At 43.5% G+C, this 17,241-nt stretch overlaps 1 protein-coding gene across 3 annotated transcripts in view; it reads left to right on the top strand.

The window, feature by feature from the left end:
• TBK1 (TANK binding kinase 1) overlaps nt 1–4,920 on the top strand; it is an 80,720-nt gene extending 75,800 nt beyond the window's left edge. For 2 of the 3 annotated variants that reach the window (XM_082422746.1, XM_082422747.1), the window contains one exon: nt 1,588–1,712. In XM_082422746.1, the coding sequence (XP_082278872.1) occupies nt 1,588–1,681 (94 nt within the window). In that variant the 3' untranslated portion in view covers nt 1,682–1,712. Of the gene's footprint in view, nt 1–1,587 lie in introns of all 3 variants that reach the window. The other variant, XM_082422744.1, reaches the window with a different exon arrangement.
• Nucleotides 4,921–17,241: the final 12,321 nt, after the last annotated feature.

Here is a 17,241-nt window from a genome sequence, read left to right as displayed (position 1 = left end):
ATTTTACTCTTTAAAATGGTGAATTTTTTAAAAATTTTATTGAAGTATAGTTGATTTACAATGTTGTGTTAATTTCTGCCACACAGCAAAGTGATTCAGTTATACATATATATATATTCTTTTCCATTATAGTTTATCACAGGGTTTTGAATACAGTTCCTTGTGCTATACAGTAGGACCTTGTTGTTTATCCATCCTATATATAATAGTTTGCATCTACTAATCCCAAACTCCCAATCCTTCCCTCCGTTAACCCCCATCCCCCTTGGCAACCACAGGTCTGTTCTCTATGTATGTAAGTCTATTTCTGTTTTATAGATATGTTCATTTGTATTGTATTTTAGATTCTACATATAAATGATATCATATGGTATTTGTCTTTCTCTTTCTGACTTACTTTGCTTAGTATGATAATCTCTAGGTCCATCCATGTTGCTGCAAATGGCATTATGTCATTCTTTTTTATGTCTGAATAATATTCCATTGTATTTATATACCACATCTTCTTTATCCATTCATCTGTTGATGGACATTTAGATTGTTTCCATGTCTTGGCTATAGTAAATAGTGCTGCTGTGAACATAGAGGTGCATGTATCTTTTCAAATTCGAGTTTTGTCTGGGCATATGCCCAGGAGTGGGATTGCTGGATCATATGGCAACTTTATTTTTTATTTTTTTGAGGAAACTCCATACTGTTTTCCATAGTGGCTGCACCAATTTACCTTCCCACCAACAGTGTAAGAGAGTTCCATTTTCTCCACACCCTCTCTAGCATTTATTATTTGTAGACTTCTAATCGGTATGAGGTGATATCTCATTGTGTTGTAGTTCTGATTTGCATTTCTCTAATAATTAGCGATGATGAGCATCTTTTCATGTGCCTGCTGACCATCTGTATGTCTTCTTTGGAGAAATGTCTCTTTAGATCTTCTGCCCATTTTTCGACTCGGTTGTTTGGTTTTTTGTTGTTGGATTATATGAGCTGTTTGTATATTTTGGAACTTAAGCCCTTGTTGGTTGCATCATTTGCAAATATTTTCTCCCATTCAGTAGGTTGTCTTTTCATTTTGTTTACGGTTTCCTTTGCTGTGCAAAAGCTTATGAGTTTAACTAGGTCCCATTTGTTTATTTTTGCTTTTATTTCTATTGCCTTGGGAGACTGACCTAAGAAAACATTGCTACGATTTATGTTTTGCCTGTGTTCAGAGAATGTTTTGCTTATGTTCTCTTCTAGGAGTTTTATGGTGTCATGTCTTACATTTAAGTCTTTAAGCCCTAAAATGGTGAATTTTATATTAAATAAATTTTATCTCAATTTTTAAATTGCAAAAAAGATATTTATAGTAATCTAATCTGTCTTTCTGAAATGTATTCACTGGTATTATGTTTGGATTTCAGAGAAGGCCAGCTTTAAATAAATGGCCCAGCACATTGTTATGAAAGAATGGGCCCTACACAGACACATCTCCACTACTCTGGGTCAGATGCTGGGTTTTGGTTTGGGGGCTTAAATTTCCCTTTGCCTGTCAGGTGAACAGAGACCCATATACATCTAACCAGGAAACTTTTGCACTTACTCTTTCAGAGGGGAAATACATATGTCATTCTTACTGCCGAGACCTGGTACATCTGGATTATCCACAAAATGGCAAATTACCAAGCTGTATGCCCACTTGTGAAGCAAGACACTCAAGCCAAAAGAACCCTCAGGTAGGTGCTACGTGGTGCTTGCAGTGTTCTGGGTTGGGGGCAGTGCCATCACTTGAATGCCAGTAGAATGGAGAGTGGGCTCCTTATCCCCAAGGCTTACCTGTATTTCTTCACAAGTTCTAGCTCATGTTCATTCTTTGCCATGACTCCTTTCCTCAGGGCCTGTTGCATCAGCAGCTTAACCATGGGTCGTGATTCTAGAAATAACAGGATAGAATGTGCCGATAGTTTATCCAACAGATTTTGGATAAGATACAAGGCGTCGATCTGTACAATTATTGATCCATGTTCAGGATGAGTTCTGGGTGACAGGTGTGCTCACTGCCGCTGAAAATAGGACTTGAACTTTGAATGAGTTTGTTGGTTGTTTCTTCATCTGATAAAGAACCTCAGCGTGAACGCTCTGTTCAGGAATCCATCATTTTTTTTTTTACTGGTTCTACTAAGGCAAAAGGATCTCCAGCTAGTTGGTCGTGATCTACTTCTGATCGATCCTTAGCCTGGTTTCTGCCAGACCTCCCTCCTCACTGTCCTCCCTGGTTTGCTGAGATTCCCAGAAGGAAGGCGATACCACTGGCAGTGAAACCCACTCCTCTGCAAACTTGACTATTTCTAGCATCTTCTCTCCTGATCTGTCAAGATTTTTCTTTAAAAGTCAGCTTTTTTCCCCCCAGGTGGTTGGGGTCAGTGGCATTAAATGATCCTTGAGTGCCTTGTCAATTTCTAGGAGCTCATTTTCGTGTCTGAATTGGACTACCGAAATCAGGCAGCAATATTCACTTTCCTTCACATGTGTATGAGGCTATTATTCAGTCTGAGACCAAGAGGCTGATTCTCTACAGCCCCCTGACCAATGCTGAGCACAAAAGACCAGATCCATGATTTTGCCACTTGTTTTTCCCCTAACAAAGTTAACTTTTTAAAAAATATATTTATTTGTTTGTTTGTTTGTTTATTTAGACTGTGTCAGGTCTTAGTTGCAGTATGCAAACTCTTAGTTGCGGCATGCATGTGGGATCTAGTTCTAGTTCGATCTAGGGGATCGAACCTGGGCCCCCTGCATTGGGAGCGAGGAGTCTTAACCACTGGACCACCAGGGAAGTCCCCAAAGTTAACTTTTGATCAGAGCGGTAATAGCTGTTGTGATGAGTTTGTTCAGCGTGTGTGGCTCTCACATCTGCTAAATTCCCATTTAACCTAATTATGCTTGGCAGGGGCATAGGGAACGAATGGGGAATCTGTAAAGGGCACGAATAATAGCTTTTCTGGCAAACTGATGGCTTCATTTTAACTAGTGACTGATGTGAATTTTACAACTGGAGTAGATTGGAATTCCTGCAAAGTTGTACCAGCTTTAAAACTGACTTCAGAAAATGCCTTCATCTCCGAAAGAAAAGCTTGGATTAGGGATGCAGCTTGTAATTTAATAGGATGCCTTTGGAGAGAGCAGAGAGAATAATAGAGGTATTGTGCGAAGCTCTAGGGAGAACAAATATATGCTTGTTCGGCTTGAAAAAAAAATGTAGAGTTCAAGTGTAAGGTTTAAACAAATTCTTTAGGAAGTTTCTTAAAAGGTACCTGAACTCTCAGTGTTTGACTAATTCATATTATTTTCTTATATAGATTTTTAAAAAGTAACACTGAGCTCTCCTATGTGGCTCTAAAAGTTTTAGAAAATTATAAAGTAATTTGATATTTAATTGATTTTAGTTCAATTATTTTTAAGTTGTAGAATTTAAGATTTAAAAGTTGATGTTCTGGGGAGCTGCAGATTCAGTTTGCTAGGTAGGGCCAAAGCAGAACATGTGAAAAATGGCTTCCCAACAGGCTGAGTATAAAATTTCTCTATTTTAAGGTAAGAATGCCCCCAACTGAGAATGCCAGTCTAGCATATAATTTCCTGCAAGTACATCTAGGGGATAATGATATGTACCTCACAGGGGGTGATGAGAATTAAATTCAATTTGGAGTAATTTTTATTTTCATAAGGCATACCCAATATAATACATTGTTTTAATAGTCTACCTAATCAATCTGCTCTTGTGAGTTGAGTTGGGATTTGATACTGTACTTAGCTTTTCTCATGGGCTTTAAAGGTGCAAAATGATCAATGCAATGGTTCCAAAGTCATTTACAGGATTCTGAGTCCTGGCGATATCTCAAGACTCAGGATATTAACTTTTTGGAAGTGTGTGTCTCAGCTGATTGTGTTATAAGATCTCTCAGACTAATTATAATCCCAGTGCTATTAGCTTTGGCCACTGCTAGAAGGATATACTTCAGAATGGTTTCAAGTCTGTGGAGACCCTCAAGAAGATTATTTCAAGCAGAATCACCTAGAAGCTGTAGAATTTGGCCAAGAACCAAGAAAATTATTCTCTCTTATTTTGCAACTGCTTTTTGATATGGTGAGGACTTTGAAAGATGGGTGATGGAATAGACCCAAACGCAATCATTTTTCCACCTCACTCACCAAATCTTAAGGGACTATGCCTTTAAAAACAACAACAACAAATTTTGAATGCAATCCACTATGCGGGAGACTACATAAAAGTTTAAGATCTGGTGAGTGACGTTGGGAAATGATTGAATGGTTGGGTCTCTTCCGATTTTCCAAAATTGTAATCAGTAAAGTCAGGACTCAGAGAAGTTGTTGATTTTGTGACCTCCCACCCCCGAAATCTGGTCTTTCTCAGAAGGGCTACACAGACGGCGTGGGCTTCACAATCATTTATCCTCTTGAGGCTCTGAGAGTGGATCTTTTCTCAAAGTAGGAGAAAGAAATGGAAGGTCTAAGTGAACTAGCAGAAAAAGGGGTACAGAAGCCCCACCACCTGTGCTTCTGACTGAGGTAAGGACGGGCTTTAAGGATGAAAGATGCTAGAAAAGTTACAGGGGATTAGGGAAACAGCCCATTATTAAAATCCCTGAGGAGAGGTTGTCTTTTCCTCTTTCAGCTCCAGATCCCACGGGCCACAAAGTCATTCTTTCAGTCATTGTGTTTTGTTTCCGTTGTTTTGAGCATTTTAAATGACACACTCCGATTTTGAATTACTCCCATCTAGCAGCAATGATTAGGTGCAACCATACAAAATTGCCATTTTCGTAGGTTAGAAATGGCTGAATAGCATCTAATTTCGTAAGGCCCAAACTCAGACCAAGGGAATTATTCTTAATCATTGTGAGTCAATGGTAACATTTTCTTTTTTTTTTTTAACTTAAGTATAGTTGACTTACAATATTGTGTCAGTTTCAGGTGTACAGCATACTGATTCAGTAGTTTTGCAGATTATTGGTAACGTTTTCTGATGAGAGCACCTGCAGCGTGGCCTCCGCTGCGCTTCTCTCCTTTGGGTGCCTGCAGACTGGGGTCAACAGCAGGGCAGAGCCTTCATGTGAGGGTCCAGGGAGGCCGAGGTCAGGATAGTAGGTTTCGTTTGTGACAGCAGAGCCACCAGAGGGCGCTCTAGCACTAGCTACCGTATGTTTGAGCGTTTGCCACGGATTCCAATGGAAAAAACAGTAGACATACAAAGAATGCTAGTTTTTATAGAGCATGTATGGACAGAACTAAGGTTTAGACATACCTTTATTACGTTTATTGCTAATATTAATTAAGCTTCTGTGTGCTTGTCACATATTATTTCATTTTATGCTTACTACAATTCCATCAGCAAGATATTTTCATTTTTACAGATGAGGAGATCAAGGTTTACAGAGGATAAGTGATCTTACAAATGAGAAAACTAAAACAGTGATTTTATCCAGAGGCTCAGCCCGCCACTAAAGCTCCCTTGCCTTCCCTTCCCCCCCCCCCCTTTTTTTTTAAATCCTTGCTTTAAAAGAAAAAGAGAAGAGTGGAAGCTTGTGTCCAAGAGGTTGGTAAACTTTCCAGTCCTGTCTGCCCGCTGCAGGATACCATGTCCTGCTCCAACAGCCCTGCTCCCACACATTTCTTAGGCTACTGTTTCTATGACTCCTTCCCCTCCCCCCCACCTCGAGCTTGCCCTAGAAGACTATTTGATCTCGGTTTCACCCTTATTTAAATTCAGAGGGGTGGGGGCCGATGAAAGGAGAGTGCTAGGGACCTCCATACCCTCAAAGATGGCAGCTCTCCTTCTATTGCACTTTACATTATATCCACTACCCACAGTGACCAAGGGCAAGGAGATAAAGGCATGCAGCCCCCTGCTAGCCGGGTGGCCTTGGTTACCAAGTCATTTAACCTCATCTATAAATGGTATGTAACCAATTTAGTAATATCTCATTCTTAGGGTCATTGTGGAGATGTAGACAATCCATCGAAAAGTACTTAGCCCAGTACTTGGCAGGAACCGATTCACCTAATGTTGCCTAATATTACTATTTTCTTTAATTCTCCCAACAACCCTATAAGGTAGGCATTTCGCAGAGAACCTGGCTTAGACCATGATTCACTGAGTGCGAGTGCTTAACAGAAGAGGAAGTCTGAGTTCCAAAGGGCTAAGTGACTTGCCAAAGGTCCACAGCTAGTGTTACAACTACAGGTATTTCCAAAATTGTTTTCAGTTTCTCAGTAGGCGAGACTGAGAGATACCATTTTCAAATAAATCACGAGATGTGTGCCTTACACAAGTGCAAAAGGTCTTCCAACAGCCATCAGAAAACCCCTGGTGTTGGTCAGTAGGGAAACAACATCCCAAATTTAGGGGAGCCTTGAAATTGATCTAACTTAAATATTGTAATGTGACTCTCAGAACAATTCACATTTTCTTTATGGTTTGGTTGTGTTTAAAAGGATGTGGGAGGGGACTTCCCTGGCTGTCCAGTGGTTAGGACTCCGTGCTGCCACTGCAGGGGGCACGGGTTTGATCCCTGGTCGGGGAACTAAGATCCCACATTCCATGCAGTGCGGCCAAAAAAAAAGAAAAAGGATGTGGGAGAATATAATTTTGGAGGCTGGGGGACTAGGTAGAAGGGGGCAGGGAGAAAGAGAAATAAAATGTGGTGGGAACACCAAGAACTGAGGCACAGAAGACCCTGAGCAAGAACTTTGAACCCTGGCTTCATTGTCCTTTTTTTCCAAAGTGAGCAACTTGGATTCTACTTCTAAAGTCCTGTGATTTGAATATTTTCTTTCTATCCTTATCTTGTAGATCTTTCCACCTTCTCTTTTAGATATCACACAGTGCTTTATATTCTCAGTATCAGTGTTAAAGGTCTGAAAGTGATTCACTTTTCCCCCAGTAACTTTATTATTATACTCTTAAAAGGCTACTCAATAATGCACCAGGTTCAGTCATTAACTAAAGTGAAGAGGTAAAGTCCTTTTGTAGATTACAAATGGTTGAGCAATAAGTAGGAAGTAAACAGCTGTATGTGTAATGATTCTGGGGTACGGAACTACTGGGCAGCGAGGCTGGACCAGGGTGTTAAATACCCAAAAGGGCAGTGTTTTTGGATCACTGTGGTGCTGGTAAATTACTGCTAGGAAATTTGGAATTTTTATCAAGAATTATAGTAGGGCTTCCCTGGTGGCGCAGTGGTTGAGAATCTGCCTGCTAAAGCAGGGGACACGGGTTCGAGCCCTGGTCTGGGAAGATCCCACATGCCGCGGAGCAACTAGGCCCGTGAGCCACAACTACTGAGCCTGCGCGTCTGGAGCCTGTGCTCCGCAACAAGAGAGGCCGCGATAGTGAGAGGCCCGCGCACCGCGATGAAGAGTGGCCCCCGCTAGCCGCAACTAGAGAAAGCCCTCGCACAGAAACGAAGACCCAACACAGCCAAAAAAAAAAATTAATTAATTAATTAATTAAAAAAAAAAAAGAATTATAGTAAAATAGACAGAGAAATATGCCATTTGGGGTCACAAACATTTGGTGCTCCGTCAAGGCCACAGAACCACCACATCTCGGGGGGAGACGAGACCTTGGGCGTCAATCCACCCAACAGCCTTCCCCATCGGGCTTACAGCCTGAGCCAGATGACCATCCAGTCTCTGCTTAAACATCTCCCCTGAAGGGGAGCTTATTAATTTAAGAAGTCATCTTCTACATGGTCAGGGCTGCAGACTCCTTGATACTGAATACGATATGTCTCCCTGAGGTTTTAGCGCACTGGCCCAATCTCTGATCCGAGGAACAGTACAGAACATATCCTTCATCTCTTTTCGGACTTCTGACCATCTCCTTGTTTTCTGGGTCATTGTTCCCCTTAAAACGTGACCAGAATAAAAATTCAGGGTCAGTGCTGTCAGAATGCAGAAGGATCTGGTGTAAAGGTTTTCTTAAGTGCGGAATTCTGGCAGGTGCAGAAACAGACGTGGGCAGATTCCTGGAGGTATCACAACCAAGTGAGTGTTAAGAGGACCCAGTAAACAGTTCCTTTAGGACCATCCTAAGGAGGTGCCTGGTCCCACCTCTGGCTCAATTCAGTCAATGAGATTCAACAAGTATTTATTGTGTCTCCACTCTGAGTAGGACACTGATGATTCCTTGAAGAAACGGCCCTGTCTTCAAGGAGCTCGTCATCCAGGGAGCAATCTTGACTGAAGTAGCCCTCCCCAGGCACTCTCCATCACGTCTTCCTATCTTCAAGGCAGGATTGTCTTCACTCAGGAAATATGCATTGAATACCAACCATGTGAACAAAATAGACAACAGTACCTGCCTTTGTGCAGTTTACATTCTGGTGGGAAAAAAACAGACCATTAACAGTAAACAAAATATATAATTAAATTATACAGCATAATAAACGCTGATAAGTGCTTTGGAAAAAGGAAAAAACGTAGAAAAAGGATAAGGGAATCTGGAGTGCCGAGGGGTAAGTGCTTTTCAAATGTTCTAGTGTGGTCAGGGTAGGTCTCATTGAGAAGGTGACATCTAGAAAGACTTGAAGAAGATGAAGAGTGAGCCATACAGATAACTGTGGGAGGAGCATTCCAGTTGCTGGTGCGAAGGCCCTGGGCAGGAGTGGGTCTGGCCTGTTGGAAGCCAGTGTGGCTTAAGCAGAGCTGATGAAGAGAAGTAAGGGAAGAGGTGTGGGTGATGGTGGGTGATCATGTAGCCCACTACACAGATTTGATTTTTACTCTGAGTGAAATGAAGAGCCACCACATGGCTTTGTAAAGAGAGTGACATGTTCTAATTTCTCTTTTAAAAGAATCACTGGGGTCCCTGGGTTGAGAATAAACTATAGAGGGGCAAGCATAGCATCGAGGAGACTCACTGAGAGGTTATTGTAGAAACCCAAGCAGGGGACTTGCCTGGCGGTCCAGTGATTAAGACTCTGGGCTTCCACTGCCGAGGGCATGGGTTCGATCCCTGGTCAGGGAACTAAGATCCCGCAGGCTGCGAGGCGTGGTCAAACAAACAAACAAACCCAAGCAGGAGTGTATGGTGGCTCAGACCAGGTAGCAGTAAAGGAGGGGAGATGTAGTCTGATTCTGGGTATATTTGGAAGATGTAGCTGACACTGATGAGCAACTGGAAAGACAGAGTTTCCATCAGTTGAGAGGGGGAAGGCTGAGGGTGAAGCAGATTGGCTCAGGGGAGATGAGAACAGTTTTGCACATGTTGAGTTTGGGATGTTTGTTAGAGACCAAATGAGATGTAAATAGTTGAATATAAGAGGCTGTCTCCTCCACTAGAATATAAGGGAGGGAGGTGGGTTTTTGTGGATCCCAGATGTGCTCACATCTGCCTCCTTATAGGAAGCAGTAGACTTTCATTCAATCATCAGCAGGACTTTGTCTTTCCCCATCACTGTGATCTCAGTGTGTGGCACATAGTAGAGGCTCAGTGAATATTTGTTGGATGAATGAATAATTAATTTTGATATAATACTGCTATAACTGAAAACTGGAAGAGTCTGATTCTCAAAGTTTTAAACAAGAGATTTATTCCTCTTAAGAAACTCTTTGATAAAACTGTTATCTTTGTTATAGTGTCGAAAATCTCCATCTTAAAGTAGATTAATGCGATTTCATGATACACTGTGTTAGTTTAGATCCTCAAAGAAGCAGAAGCCAGGAGGGGATTAGGCAGGTAAGAGATTTACTATGGGACCATCTGTGACAGGGGGAAGGAGAGGGAGCCAGGGAAAGTGGGAAGAGACTCCAGGCAGCAACAGACCTGACACCTGAAGAGGAAGGGGAAAGAAAGAGATTGGGTAGAAGAGTCGGAGGCTGCAGCAGTTCTGAAAAATCCTTGAGTGGAGAGTCCTTGAGTCCATTTAAAAAATGGACTAAAAAAAAAAAATCTTGGACTTCCCTGGTGGCACAATGGTTAAGAATCCGCCTGCCAGTGCAGGGGACACGGGTTCAAGCCCTGGTCCAGTAAGATCCCCCATGCTGCGGAGCAACTAAGCCCGTGCTCCACAACTACTGAGCCTGCGCTCTAGAGCCCGCGAGCCACAACCAGTGAAGCCTGCATGCCACAACTACTGAGCCCACATGCCATAACTACTGAAGCCTGCGTGCCTAGAGCCCATGCTCTGCAACAAGAGAAGCCACCACAATAAGAAGCCTGCACACCGCAACGAAGAGCAGCCCCCGTTCAACGCAGTTAGAGAAAGCCCACGCTCGCAGCAATGAAGACCAAACTCAGCCATAAATTAATTAATTAACTAAAAAAAAAATCTTGGGGCTTCCCTGGTGGCGCAGTGGTTGAGAATCTGCCTGCCAATGCAGGGGACATGGGCTCGAGCCCTGGTCTGGGAAGATCCCACATGCCACAGAGCAACTAGGCCCATGAGCCACAACTACTGAGCCTGCGCGTCTGGAGCCTGTGCTCCGCAACAAGAGAGGCCGCGACAGTGAGAGGCCCGCACACCGCGATGAAGAGTGGCCCCCGCTCGCCGCAACTAGAGAAAGCCCTCGCACAGAAACGAAGACCCAACACAGCCATAAATAAAAATAAATAAAAAAATAAAAATAAAAAAAATCTTGCCATTTGTGACGACATGGATGAACCTGGATGACATTATGCTAAGTGAAATAAACCATACACAGAAGGACAAACACTGCGTGATTCTACTTATATGAGGGGTGTAAAATAGACAAACTCATAGAAGCAGAGAGTATAAAGGTGGTTGCCATGGACTGGAGGGCGGGGGGAGTGGGGAGGTATTAGCCAAAGGGTGTAGAGTTTCAGTGATGCAAGATGACTAAGTCCTAGAGCTCCAGGTACAACAGAGTGCCTGTAGTTAACAATACTGTATGCACACTTAAGATTTTGCTAAAAGAGTAGATTTTATGTTACGTGTTTGTATCACAAAATAATAATAAAAAAGAAACTTTTGGAGGTGATGGACATGTTTATGGCATAGATTGTGGTGTGGTTTCACAGGTATATACTTACCTCCAAACTCATCAAGTTGTATACCTTAAGTATGTGCAGCTTTTTTAATATGTTAATCATACTTCAATAAAGTGGTTTTTAAACAAATGTAAAGGATGGTGACTTGAAAAAAAATTGATCACTAAAGGAGTCTGCATCTTGCAGGAATGGGCCCACATTAGTCCCCTGTCCTTGCTCAGTCATTGACCGGAAGCAGCCTGTGGGAGGAGGGGCTCTGACCCAAAAGGTCAGCAGCTCTGGCCCTCAGTCCTACAAGCTCCCCACAGCAGGAGAGCTGAGCCGTGCATTGGCATATGGCCACCACAACCTCCCACCAGGCCCATTAAAGCCTGCTTATACCACTGTTGTTCATACATCTTGTGAGTCATAGAATAAGGAAGCTGGCTCTAACCTCAGAAGTGACTTCATCTAATGTCTTCATTTTAAAGATGAAGAAAGAGAGAAGCAGCAATTTTTAATAAGCTTTCCAAAGGTACAGGCATTTTGGATTGGACATTTGTTCTTCTGTGAAGACTGTCCAGCACACTGCGGCACATGGTATGTTCCTGGCCCCAGGGACTGGATGCCAGCGGTCACATAGACCCCATATCCTGACAAGCAGAACTGCCTCTTCCCTTTTTTTGAAGGCAGTAGAGTTCCAAGTGGTACCATCGAACAGCTCATTGATACCAAGGTCAGAATTATTATGCAGATACGACCCCTATACACTGCACTTCTGTAACAGAGGGAGCACATTTAACAAAAAATGCCCCAGGGAGCCTCCCCCATTCCTGCTTCAGAGAGTGGTCTGCATCTTGATAGCGTTTATCTTGTATATAAATGCTCCTTAGACATGCTGGTGAGGAGGACCATTCTAGGCAATTCTCTGCTAGTTCAACTGGCCTTCTTTGCATCGCCACACGAGTGAGTGAAAAGTTCCTCAAAACCAAACTGTAGGGCTTCCCTGGTGGCGCAGCGGTTAAGAATCCGCCTGCCAATGCAGGGGGATGCAGGTTCAATCCGTGGTCCAGGAGGATCCCACATGCCGTGGAGCAATTAAGCCCGTGCACCACAACTGCTGAGCCTGTGCTCTAGAGCCCGTGAGCCACAGCTACTGAGCCCACATGCCACAACTACTGAAGAGCCTGTGCTCCGCAACGAGAGAAGCCACTGCAATGAGAAGCCTGTGCACCACAACGAAGAGTAGCCCCCGCTCGCCACTACTAGAGAAGAGCCCACGCGCAGCAACGAAGACCCAACGCAGCCAAAAATAAATAAATAAATAAATAAAATTTATTAAAAAAAAAAAAAACTGTAGCTTTCCATCCTTTCCACGTAAGGCTCCTTCCTTCCCACCTCTGCCCCCATCTTTCCCTTCTAAATACATGACACTTCTCTGCAGCTAGCTGTTCAAGCTAAAAACCTGGGAACCTTCCTCCATCCTTCTCTTTCTCCCCACATCCAAAGAGCAGATTCAGTTGGCTCTGTCTCCAAAACATAACCAATATCTACTCTCCTCCGTGTCCCCTGGTGCCACCCTGTCCAAGCCACCATCATCTGTCACTTGCACCACTATGACAGGCTCCTGTGTTCCCTACTGGGGAGCATAGCAGCCAGAGAATATTTTTTAAATGTAAACCAGATTTTTTAATTTTTATTTTTATTTTACATTATAGTTCACTTACAATGCTGTGTTAGTTTCAGGTGTACAGCACAGTGATTTAGTTATACATATATACATTCTTTCTCATATTCTTTTCCCATATAGGTTATTACAGAATATTGAGTAGAGTTCCCTGTACTATACAGTAGGTCCTTGTTGATTATCTATTTTATTTTTGTTGTTGTTGTTAGTATTTATTTATTTGGCTGCATCAGGTCTTAGTTGTGGCATGCAGGAGCCGAGTGCACACACACACGTGGGCTTAGTTGCCCCACGGCATGTGGGATCTTAGTTCCCCGACCAGGGATGGAACCCGCATCCCCTGCATTGGAAGACAGATACTTAACTGCTGGACCACCAGGGAAGTCCGATTATCTATTTTATATAGAGTAGTGTGTACATGTTAATCTCAAACTCCTAATTTATCCCTCTCCCACCTTTCCCCTTTGGTAACCATAAGTTTGTTTTGTTTTTGAAGTCTGTGAGTCCATTTGTGTTTTGTAAATAAGTTCATTTGTATCATTTTTTTAGATTCCACATATAAATGATATCATCTGATATTTGTCTTTCTCTGTCTGACTTACTTCACTTAGTATGGTAATCTCTAGGTCCATCCATGTTGCTGCAAATGGCATTATTTCATTCTTTTTTATGGCTGAGTAACAGTCCGTTTTATATATGTACCACATCTTCCTTATCTGTTCTTCTGTTGATGGACATTTAGGTTGCTTCCATGTCTTGGCTATTGTAAATAGTGCTGCAGTGAACATAGGAGTGCATGTATCTTTTCAAACTATGGTTTTCTCCAGATATATGCCCAGGAGTGGGATTGCAGGATCATTTGGTAGCTCTATTTTTAGTTTTTTAAGGAAAGTCCACACTGTTCTCCATAGTGGCTATACCAATTTACATTCCCATCAACAGTGCAGGAGGGTTCCCTTTTCTCTGCACCCTCTCCAGCATTGATTGTTTGTAGGCTTTTTGATGATGGCCATTCTGACTGGTGTGAGGTGATACCTCACCGGAGTTTTGATTTGTATTTCTCTAATAATTAGTGACGTTGAGCATCTTTTCATGTGCTTTTTTTGGTCATCTGTATGTCTTCTTTGGAGAAATGTCTGTTTAGATCTTCTGCCCATTTTTCGATTGGGTTGTTTGTTTTTTTGATATTGAGCTGCATGAGCTGTTTGTATATTCTGGAGATTAATCCCTTTTCGGTTGCTTCGTTTGCAAATATTTTCTGCCATTCTGTGGGTTGTCTTTTTGTTTCGTTTATGGTTTCCTTTGCTGTGCAAAACTTTTAAGTTTAGTTATGTCCCATTTGTTTATTTTTGTTTTTATTTTCATTACTCTAGGAGATGGATCCAAAAGGATATTGCTGTGGTTTATGTCAAAAGAGTGTTCTGCCTATGTTTTCTTCTAACAGTTTTATAGTATCCGGTTTTATAAATATAAGCCAGATTATATCACACACCTGTTTAAACCCCTACTGCCCTTAGAATAAAATATGCATTCTTTTTTTTTTTTTTTTTTTTTTTTGGTGGGATCTTAGTTCCCTGACCAGGGATCGAACCAGTGCCCCCTGCAGTGGAAGCACAGAGTCTTAACCAAGGCACCTCCAGGGAAGTCCCTAAAACATGCATTCTTTACCATGCCTTACAAGGCCCTCCGTGATCTAGCCCCTGCCTACCTTGCTGATCGTGGCTCATGCCACTGCCTCACTCAGTGACTATATACCAGCTCCCCTGACTCCTGCTGGACCTCTTAAATGGCCCGAACTCAGTCCTGAGTTCCTTTGCTGTTCACTCTGCCTAGAATATTCCCCCCAGATCATCTCTCAACTGGCTCCTTGATCTAGGACTCAGATTAAATGTCACTTTCTCCATGAAGTCTTCCTTGACCACTCAGACTAAAGCACCCCTCCCCCCATCATTATCTTTTAATATCCCTGTCTTATCTTCTTCATGTCATTTACCACCATCTGACTTTATTTTGTTTATTTCTTGTCTCCCCCTTGTAGAACGTAAGTTCCAGGAAAGGAGAGGCTCTGTCTGTTTTGTTCAAGGCTGCATCCCTAGTGCCTATCCCAGCCTGCACAGATTGGGTTCTCAAAAATATGAATAATACTTTTGATGTACACAGTCACCGATTCCAATCAATTGACTAGATCTTTTGGCTTTCAATATACAGCCTCCAAAGTGCTGGGGTTGTTGTCTTATACACTGCCAATTGTCAACATGGACTTCAACTCACAACTGGTAGACAATATTTGCTATTTGACTATGGAACATGTAATTTCAAAAGAATTTTTTTATAAACAAACAAGTGAGGGGCCCTTGCTCTCTGATAACTGCTATCGTACCTTTATTAGGTTGGGAGCTAATTCTTCCTGGTTAGCCCCTAAATTCAGTAAATGCCTCCTCTCCCCCATCACATTTCTACAAGCTGCCATCACTAACAGAGAAACAATCATGTTCTTTGAGAAAACAATTGGCTTTCTCTCTGTATATTTCCATACTTTTTTTTTCTTTTTTCTGTTTTTTTGGCTGCGCTGCGTGGCTTGTGGGATCTTAGTTCCCTGACCAGGGATTGAACCCGGACCCTCGGCAGTGAAAGCCCAGAGTCCTAATCACTGGAGTGCCAGGGAATTCCCTCGCATACATTTTTAACAACCTCAAAACTAAACTCTGCATACGTAAAAGAAGGTAAACTACAATTATCCTGCAAGCAAGAAACAAAAGGCTCGTTCATGAGCAGAGAAAATTTTCTTGCTTCAGTTGTGGTGTGTGTGTTAGGAGAGCACTGTGGGGACCTCTTTTTGCACCAGTCACCGATCCCTTAAGGACTGAAGTCTTGCTGATGGAACTCTACCCAGAATAACAGAGGAGAGAAACTTTTCTAAGAATGCTCACCATCCTAGACATTTCTGGGTTTTTTTCCCCCCAAGGAATGTGAACTATCTTGTTACATTTTTTTATTTTATCATTTAATCCATTTGCATGGCACTGTTGCAAAGCATCTGAAAAACACATTCCAAAGCAGAACTCATTGGAAGTAAGGCCACTGGCCTCAAAATTCAGTGTTCAGCAGTGCCTGGCACCTAGAGGACACTCAGTAAGTATATTAACCAAACCCAGAAGTTTGAGGGGGTCCTGAAAGGAGACCGAGCCCCAATTCCCAATGGCTCAATGATGAGTTCATTGCCACAATTACCAAGAGAGTAGGTGGAAATGTGGAGGCTGAGGTGGTAGTAAATAAATCCTAAGATGGCAGTGCTGAGAACTCTAATCAAATATGAACTGAGGGTTCCATATGCAGACACTCCAAGAATTTTCCCAGGCAGAGACCAGTAGACCACAGACTATTACTGTCAGAAGCCCATAGTGAGACTTAAACATAAAGATGGCGGCAGGTTTGCTGCAGATGAACAAGATTTTGCTTTTCTAACCCTTCTGTACATGCTGCACGTGTAAAATGGAAATTAGTAGGCATGCCTGTCCCTATCCTCCTTGAGGGCTAGGGAACCTAGACTCTTGAAAGTCTGAGGTGGTGTTTTGTTGTTGCCAGGTGGGGATCACGGGTAAAAAGCAGTTGTTCAAGTGATTAGGTGCAGATTAAGTACAGCTTTATGGGCAGGGGGCTGAGACCTCGCATCCTAGCCTTGGGCAGATCAGCAGACGCTGCAGTTCACTGAGGGCAGGGATAATTGATTCTCTAGCTACTCGCCAAGGAATAAAAGAACAGCTGGGGTTTGCAACTGTTGCGGCAGATCGATTTCAAACGAGGCCTGGGGAGAAGAAGCTTGTGGCAGGAGCCGGGCTGGAGATAAAGGCTTGGGTGAGCACAGTGATTCCCATGGGTGCCATTTCACCTGAAGCTGAGAGGGTGAGAGTCACACCCTGGTTCTTGGTCCTGCCTTTATCAGTCACAGCGACAGCAGCAACCCTTGCTTGAGCAGGTGCCAGTACAAAGAAATGGAAGGACCTCCCCCGGCCGTGGGCCACAAACTAGAACGTCCTCTGTGCAGAGAGGCAGTGGCTGGCCGCACTCACGTGTCCACGTCCTGCTCTTCTTCCCCGGCACGTAGCTGCCTTACGTTACCCAGGCGCCCCGGCGTCGATGGCCGTGCACTTGCTGTTCCTGCCCGGGAAACGTGGTGGAAGTTCTCCCGGCCACACTCAGGCCCGGCCCCCAGGTGCAACCGGTCCTCTCTCCTCATCCACCAGCTGACCGGAGACGACTTCGGGAAGCGGAGGGGTGGCGGGAGCCCGGGGCCCCAGTGACTGCCCACCCATGAGGACTACGGCAGGGAGACTAGGACCTGGGGGTGCCCTACGACAGCTAACATACTCCGAACAGCACCCTTCTAGAGCTGCAACTGCTGGAAACCCCATTCCCTGAACGAGCCTCACCAAGTCCCGTTGAGGGAACTGCGCGTCTGGGAGATGGGGCTCCACACGCCCGAGCTGCCTCTCGGGGTGCTGGGCCTGCGGGGCTTCCCGGCCTCCACCTCCGAGCCTGCTGCCCGGGCTCGCGGCGGGGGAGAGGC

This window comes from Balaenoptera physalus (assembly GCF_965194825.1).
Source record: "Balaenoptera physalus genome assembly, chromosome: 13".
Lineage (NCBI taxonomy): Eukaryota > Metazoa > Chordata > Mammalia > Artiodactyla > Balaenopteridae > Balaenoptera > Balaenoptera physalus.
This window is presented reverse-complemented; position numbering and strand designations above follow the sequence as displayed.